Genomic DNA, 8,617 nt, shown 5'->3' on the forward strand with positions numbered 1-8,617 from the left:
CAGTCTGTGGATTTTTGGTTTACACTGTATCTCCTTAGCCCAGGGACCAAAACTAGGTCCAACCCGGCCCGTGGGATAACAATCACAAAAGAAAACATTAGTGAGATGCCATTAAGTTGTACAATGCTGAAACTGCACTTATTTTAGAATGTGGAACTTGTTAGTTTTCTGTAAAACACATTGAATAAATTCCAACTTCTTCGCAATGCTCAAAAGAAAGGGTAATCATGAATTGGACCAAACTATATATTTTTGAGCTTATAATGTTACGATTTCACTGGTTCGTTCCACTCAAGGTGAAACCAGGCTGCATGTGGCCCTTTAATTCAAATGGATTTGACACCACTTTTACACATACAAATTCAAGTCCACAATAAGAATTCTTATAACAGACAAATATCATTACAAAATATATACAAATACATCAGCACTCGTATTTCTACAGTGTAATAGCTCCATAGACTTTGCCTCTACAATAGCCAAATTACATGTAGAGCACAGACCTTGCGCAGTGTGGTAACATAGTTGTGGGTGCTGGAACAAGCCCGAGAAATGTGCACTATCCTGTCAGGATATTTTAGAAAAACTCTGAAAAAACTGTATCTCTTCCCACTACTATCCCCCCGAGGCGGCTCGCACATGAAAGCATCAATTGAGAAATGCCTGGTTTCTTTTCCCGGGTAGTATGACTCCAACATACTCTGAAGCTAATTTTACACCACCGACAAAGACACTTCTCAGAGATTCCAGCACGCCAGGTATAAAGACATGATTTAATGTCACTCTGCAGTCAACGAACTGCACGTGCTTTCAGCATGTCTGAAATTCTGGGTGCCCAACTCGGGATAAGTAACTCAGGATGAGTAATGGCCTGAGAGTACTGCACGGCATCAATCCACATGGACACCCTCTTCATGGATCACTCCCTTCATTATCTGATGAAACATTGACCGGTGCCTTGTCATCTCCATCTTACAAGATCAGTAAGAGGTTATCAGTCATGCGTCTAATGAATAATAAATTCCAGCCTCATGTTTTCACGTGTCTCCCAAGGGAGCGAGCTTCATGTTGTGTATGTAAACATTACCTTTCATAACCAATGTGTTTTTCACCCACTTGTGCACACAGTAGAGCGAGTGAATGCAGTGACCACATGAATCTGCATTTGTACGTGTGTTTTTAAGGGTTGAGTGGCACTCACTATGTTAACCTGTAGCGGTTCTGACCCGGGTCTGAGCAGCCGCCTCCTTCTGCAGCTACCGGAGCCTCCAGACCGCAGGCGCACGGATGATGAATGGCCCACATCTCCTGGGGGGGGGGGGGGGTGCCCACACACATAATCACACAGGCAAATCTATGTACCAAATAGATACCACTCAAGATATTGCAAATAAAAATATAAACAATACCTGATGGAGGCAGGAGTAGTGCCAGAGCTGTGAGAGTGGTGGGGGGTAGTGGCAGGGAGCGACATCTCTGGAGAGATACCCTGTGTGGGGGCTCTAGCGGTGACACACCCAGAGGGCGAGACAAGGCCTGGAGGGGACTGAGTTGTTAGAACATCACCTATACACCGTACATTGCTATTCTGATGCACGCACGCACGCACGCACACACACACACACACACGCGCGCACACAAGGTTGAATACAATCACTCTTCTGTCCTTCAAATAAAAAAATAAAAAAATCTTTTTTTTTCTTTTGCTGTGAATTAAAAGTATCTCACATAAAGCAATTGTATTCTGGTGCATTGGTCGGTGTGCATGCCCTGCAGCAAACCGTGAGAGACTATACATCATGCCAACCAGGCGATCTCTCAGGTTAAAATGAACTGACTCTGAGTTAGGGCAATGAGAGGTAGAGCTTATGGGAGCGATGAGGCAGAAAATTGGCCACAGAGAAAAGACTGGTGAACGAGGGAGAGTGAAAGAAAAGCCACAAAGAGAAAAGAAAGAAAGGGTTTGAGAGAGAGAGAGAGAGAAAGAGGGAGGGAATGGAGGGAGGGAAGGGAAAAAAAGGAGGAAGAGGAGAAAGTGAGCCGAGGGAAAAAGCAGCATCCAGAAATACAGGGCTGTAGAAATGAGGCAGAGCATGCAGCCATTGTTGCAGCTAACAGCGAGTGGTGTATAAATACTGGGTTAGCATTGGGCTGCCCTTCAAAGTCCGTAGTGTGTGTTTGATTCATTATGGGCCAGAGCTATATTTATCTGTGAGTTGGTGGTGACTCCGAGTGAGACTTGGCCCTTCTGTGCTCTTTTTTTCCCCAACACAAGGATGAGGTATATTTATATAAATATAGATTTTTATCTGCCCATGTGGGTATAGCGATGGGACTGCCTATTTGTCAATATTATATCAGTGAATATATGCATGAATGCCTGTGTTGCTTAACATCTTACTGTGTGATGCACCTCCATGGACTGCGTCTCCCTAGTAACACTGGTCTCTATGACAGAGCACGGCCTGGCGCGAGCAGCCGTCCGCCTCTGCTCCGGAGAGAGTTGCACGGTGGCAGCAGGCCTGCGTCTCCGCCGGGCCAGCGAGCCCACCTCGCTGTAGTGGCTGTAGAGATCTCGGTCCGGGTTGTGCCGCCGCAGGTCCAGCACAACCGAGGCCGGGCGAGGACGAGGGCGAGGGCGCTTGTGGGGTACAGAGGTCCTCTCTGTGCTGGAGTGGGGCATGGCCGGCTGTCTTACGCTGCAGCCTGTCTGGCTGGCAATCTGCTCGCACAGCTGTGATTGGCACAGATTCTCAGCAATTTTGGCCCAGTGAAACGGTGCAACATTGCATTTCTTGAGTCGGGAATTGGGAGAAAATGTCTCAGTAGATTCTACAACAAAAACCTCGTATTTCATTCAGAAACCATCTACCAGCTGTGAGCTCCTGGTCCTAATTGCAAAACATCAATAGTGAGCCAGTTGCCAAGATTATTGGCAGCTACATTTTGGAGAAAACGATAGGTAGAGTTTATTTTTAAACAATTTCATGACTATTGGTGAGGATTTTTGCCAGTGCGGTCACGTCTCCTAAACATATTCCACTCACACATGCAGGCGTGCGAATGTGACAAATTATCTGTGTGCAGCAGTGTGAGTGACTCTTGAGTTCTGACACTCTTATTAGCAAAGCTCAGTTTACAAAACATTCGAGTAGCTGCTTCCCACTTTTCTCCGGCAATAAACGTCAATGCTGCCAAAACTGTTAATTTGACAACTTAACTCCAAAACAGGCTGAAACCAACATTGCACTTGTTGGGTTTGTATCGCTCAATACACGTTGACACGACAGCAGTGTCTGCACTCATGAGAAAGATTATTTATGAGGTCAACGACAGTGTACATATCAGAGTGAGTGTTTTAGTACTTCTAAGAACTCCCATCCAGTGAGGAGTCGCCGTGAGATGAACCATCGACTGATCACGTTAAGATTAAAATGTTACAAAGGTTAGATCAATATGTTAAATGGTTCATCAACTCGTTCTGCTACTATCTACTAAGTACTTGTGCCTGACTTCTTTACCCGGAGCTTTGAAACTGATCTCTTAAGAAGAGTTTCTGTAATTTTTACAATGTGGTTATCATCTAAATTTATGAAATATGTTACATTACATAAATTCTAATTATTAAATTAAATAGGTTTTTTTTAAACTTTGCACTCTTTTCTCCATGATTTTTCATTTATCTTCCATCTAAGGTTAATGTAAATCAAAGTCAGCAGTTTGGATTTATTGGAATTAGGGGGTGGATTCTGTGGAGTTTGCATGTTTCTCCTATGTGTGTGTAGGTTTTCTGAGGCTCCTCCAGTTTCCTCCCACAATTCGAAATCGTACATTTAAAGTTAATTTGTGGCTCTAAATTTGTCACAGATTTGAATTAATGCTGCACAATATCAGGCGAACAGGCAATATGCAATGATGTTGTCACGTATTGCAGTAACAATACATGCACTTCAGTAGATAAGAGAGACGCACAGTTGCCCCGTAACCATACACAGAGACAGTGAGTTTAGATCCACCAATTACGCTAAAGTCCACAAATTTTGAATAGTGGGAGAAAGCAGGATAAAAAAAAATCCACACAGGCACCAGGAGAATATGCAAACTGGACACAGAAAAGTCTTGTCAGTTAGCAGGACTGATCCAGGAACCTACTGTGAGACGACAGTGCTCACCAGAGCACCCTTTTACAGCCCTGGCTCCAATATGTACACGTAAACAACTTGATGACGGATACAGGACAGAGGATCCATTGTAGACATTGACAGTTGAAAGAAGTTGGGGATTTCTTGCAACATTTTAAAGCAGACAACACTGCTTGTTTTCAAACGCTTTTCCCTGTCTTACACATACTGTGCTCTAATGTTTTTATTCGCTTTTAAGTAAGCCAGGCGTGATGCCCTGAGACTCCCTAATTTACATGTCTTTTACCGGCATCCAAAAACACACGTAAGACAAGAGACAACCCTACCAAATTGTTGTGGGACTGAACATTAGCACCCTTCTTGCGTACCCATTCTGCAAAAGCCCTTGCCTTTGCATAATAAACCCCCGTGAAAGTGTGCTGAGTGTTGAGATGTCATATCTCATTTTGTCAGGAGGAGTCGGGGCTAACATGTCCTGACTCATTGGTGTGACTAGAAGGGGGATGACTAATTCCTCCAACGGAGTGAGAAGGGAAGGGTGCTGTCATGAAACACAGACGTCACAGAACTGTGGGGTTGATGCAGCCACACACTCTGTGGGACACGTAGGGTTTCCTTGCAGGCTAACATGTGGGTGGCTAAACCGGGGAAAGGACAAACTCCTCACAGTATGGCGGCATGTACCTTTGTGATCATTATTTCCCCCTCTCTCCAACAGATGGAGCAAAAGGACAACGACAGAGCAGATGAATAAACCATTGTCCTGACAGCCTGCCGCCTTGTACTGTTGTTGTTTCACCCTGACAATTCATGTTCCAACACCTTCGACTCATGAGTTTAGCAATAGCAACTGAGCGCTTGTTGATGATTTTTAAAAAAGCAAAAGAATGACCACAGTTAAAGCAGTTACATAAATGATATTTTGAGCATTTATGCAGTAATTACATGATGCATGCTCCTGGCAATGTTAATGATGTGGAAAAAGCCTGCAATGGAATGTGATTATGTCATAAATGTGGCATATTATACATGAAAATGCTATTCTCGAGGAAAGAAACACACATAACAGTAGTTTTAGCAACACAAATGACTGACTTCTTAAGTGAATGCATTTATTACATTTCAGTGACTGGTAATTAATGCAGCTCACTCTGTTTGAACTCACGTACCTTGAATATTTCTTCTGTGGAATCTGATGCAGGCACACTATTGGTCATGCTCTCTTTATCACCTTGTTGTGATTGGTCATTCGCTTCCTGTAAACGGTGGGAGTCAAGAGGAGCATCCCTGGAATCCTGCTCGTTTCCTGTCTGCCCCTCTACCTTTTCCTCTTGACAGAGGCCGTTCAATTGACCTCTTTCAACTTCTGCTTCTGTTTTAGCTCCTGTGTTTGGATGAGAGAAGTGGTTTTCCACAATGGCTGTGGATTTGTGGTTTGCCTCTCCATCCACAGTTTTTTCTGTAACCTCAAAACCCTGAAGCCCATTGACAGCTGGATATCCCGGGCATGCCCTGAAGCCTCTCAGCACCACCTTGGGGGACCGTCCACCTGTCACAGGTGCTGGAGCCTCGCTGTCAGCTCCACCGGCGTGTGGGGAGTTATCGGTCAGTGGTGACGACGGGTCAGGCTGGGATTGTGGGAGTCCTTCATTGTGGAGCGTCAGAGACACGCTGTGAACACTGTCTGCTGCGCACTGCAGCTCCCGCGGAGAGTTCACAGGCGACCTCTCTCCCTCCGGAGGAGAGAAGGAGCGGGACGTTGTGCGCCATTTTCTCGCCGTCTCTGCCACGCTGTTGAAAAATTTGAACAAGCCACCAAAGTGTCCCTTGGCATCCGATTGTTTCGGGGGCGGAGGCTGAAAGTCTCTGACGCTTTCAAAGTCTACAGAGCCATAGTCAGAGTCCATTGTCTTGTCCAGTGAGGGAAGCTCAGATTCAAAGCTCCTCTCAGAGTAGACAGGGTTGTTCTTCCCCAAAAGGGAAATCCTCCTCAGGTAACTCCACACATCTTTGTGTCTCCTTCCTCCACTGTGGTGGGTTCTTGGACTGCCCTTCACGCTGGGCTCCTCACAACAAGCAGCAGTTTTTTGGCAGTTGGATAAATTGTTGTGGCTTTTTTTAGAATAGGAAACTCTTTCAGATAGTTTAAAGCCATTCTGAGTCATGGCCTCTCCTATTACAGTAGACTGATGGCTGTCCATAGGAGCGGCGAGGTCAATGTCTTCAAATGAGCAGTCGAACTCCGCTGTATAGCCAGCATATGAATGCCGCTTGCCACGGTGTTTAAGCGTGCCCCTGCTGGACTGCTGAGGAGTGCCAATCTCACGGCAAAAAGACTCCTCGTCTACGAAGGAGCTGCTGAACTTGGCATTGGACAACTTTCCCGTCTTCCCTCGAAACACAGCGGGGGATTTAAGCTTTTTGAAAGAGCGAACTTTGTCAGCAAAGGAGAGTTTAGGGATGGAAGCCTCTCCAGGCAAGATCATGGAGTGTGGCCGCCTCTCCAGCTCGGAGACAGCTCTCTTTCGATTCAAGATCTTCCATATGCCCCCCGTGGCACGGGGCCTCCGGTTGACCTCCTGTCTGTCCTTGACAGGGGTCTGACAAGAGGCAGCGTGGATCTCTCCCTGCCCCTCTGCAGGCCCTGGCCCAGTCTCCTGAATATAAACACTGCCGGTTTCATTCTCCACATCCAGAGAAACATTAAACACTCGGTTGACAAACCCATTAGGGTTGTTGATCTCAGGGGCAGGGTTGTCTGTCTGCTCCATCCTCTCTCATTCTACAGTGTCAGCTATCACATCCAATGGACATCATTCTTCAGGCCTCTCTCTTTCTCAAACACCTGCAGGAACAAAGCAGTATATTTACTCAGGAGTTTGACATTAAACCCACTGTCATTACAAATTGAAAAATAATATGTCATAACTTTCTGAAAATAACCGTAGATGTCTGCCCTAAATGCAAAATGCATTCTAAACCATATTTTCCTACACCACGGGTCAAAAGCAAGATCAGCATATACAAAATACTAATTAAACACTAAAACAAGTGCATGAGGGGTCTCTGTGACCTGTGATACTCAGATGAGGAGTTCTGTAAACCGAATCAACATGCACCGCCCTCCACCTGCCCTCCCCAAATTTGCCCCATATCATCCAAAGTAATTATTTGAGACACAGTCCCCATCCGCCATTTATGCTGGGAGGCTGCGTTGTCATAGAAACACTCACTACAGAGATGCCTGGTTATTTCAGGCCTGCTCCAGCTGTGACATCATCCCAGCTCAGATAAGCTCCTTCTGAGGAAGAGGATGCTCAGACAGCGCTGCCCTTACCACATGCTAATTTCCCCCGCCTCATTCCCTCTTCTGTAATCCCTTTAATGTATGGAAGCATCTTGTATAATTGGGGCCCCCAGCAAACATCTTTGTTGTTACATGAGATCATAATGGCAGATGTGTTTCAATTAGGGCAGCCTTTTAACAGAAAGCCGCAATTTAATTTATAAGCCACTTGTCGATAAGGATGGAAGAAAAGTGGCTCCTCAAGCTTTCAAATGCAAGAATGTCAGGTTAAGAGACAAACCATATTCTTGTTCATACAAGTATGCAAATATAAAATGTATTGCTCTAAAACTATCAATATAATTTGCTGATGCCATTTTTGACAAATGTATCTATTAATTTGTTGCCAGAGTAAGCTCTGTATAATTATTGAAATTGTCAGTCTTCAATATTGCATTATTCAATTCAATCCAGTCAAATCGATGTTTTTAGAGTGAGAGAAGAAACCAGAGTCCCGGGAGAAAACCCACCAACAATAGAGGGGACATGCAAACAATGGGGCAGCTAACCAGTACAGCACTGTGTGGCCTTGTTTTAAAATGTAATGTTCTAATAAAGTTTATTGAATACATAGACGGAGGTGAAGTGGTTAGCACTTGCCTAACAGTGTGAAGTCCCCCTGGTTCAAGTCTGGCTTTTGCTTGAAGTGTGTGAAGTTTACATGTTCTCCATGTGTGTGTGTGTGTGTGTGTGTGTGTGTGTCCGGTGATAGACTGAGGACATGTTCAGCCAGTAACCTGCCTTGACGCAGAGTCAGCTGGGGTCGTTTCTCACCCTGAAGCGACCCTGAACTGGATACAACGATATAAAAGATGGACGGATACCTGCTCAGTTTGTAATACAGTCTGCTTTACACGCGTAAAGGACTGACAACCACTAATATACACAGTCTGATATCACTGCTTTTTTAAAGTTCATTTATAGTTAAGAGATCGTAATGTAAAGCGCTCGGTTCCTGTTTAAAGTGATTTAACTTTTATGCGTCTGACAGTCTTGTCATTAAAACATGAAGTGCCAATGAAAAAAGAATATATACAAATGAAAGAAAAAAGTTTTTTTTTAACGAGTTAGTTTAAACTTCTAAGCATAAACAACTCATCCAAGTTCGGTGTTGCGGGTGAAAATGAAT

The 8,617-nt window shown here is 44.7% G+C and overlaps 1 protein-coding gene across 3 annotated transcripts in view; it reads right to left on the reverse strand.

The window, feature by feature from the left end:
- The window catches only part of LOC308134456 (rho guanine nucleotide exchange factor 9-like), a 46,876-nt gene extending 40,652 nt beyond the window's left edge, over nucleotides 1-6,224 (reverse strand). For all 3 annotated transcript variants that reach the window (XM_080502197.1, XM_080502196.1, XM_080502198.1), the window contains exons 1-3: nucleotides 5,312-6,224; nucleotides 1,410-1,536; nucleotides 1,202-1,308 (exon numbers count right to left, since the gene is read on the reverse strand). In XM_080502197.1, coding sequence (XP_080358323.1) covers nucleotides 1,202-1,308; nucleotides 1,410-1,536; nucleotides 5,312-6,049 — 972 coding nt within the window. In that variant the 5' untranslated portion in view covers nucleotides 6,050-6,224. The remainder of the gene's footprint in view (nucleotides 1-1,201; nucleotides 1,309-1,409; nucleotides 1,537-5,311) is intronic.
- Between the last annotated feature and the right edge of the window lie 2,393 nt (nucleotides 6,225-8,617).

Source organism: Blennius ocellaris (assembly GCF_963422515.1).
Source record: "Blennius ocellaris genome assembly, chromosome: 9".
Classification (NCBI taxonomy): Eukaryota; Metazoa; Chordata; class Actinopteri; order Blenniiformes; family Blenniidae; genus Blennius; species Blennius ocellaris.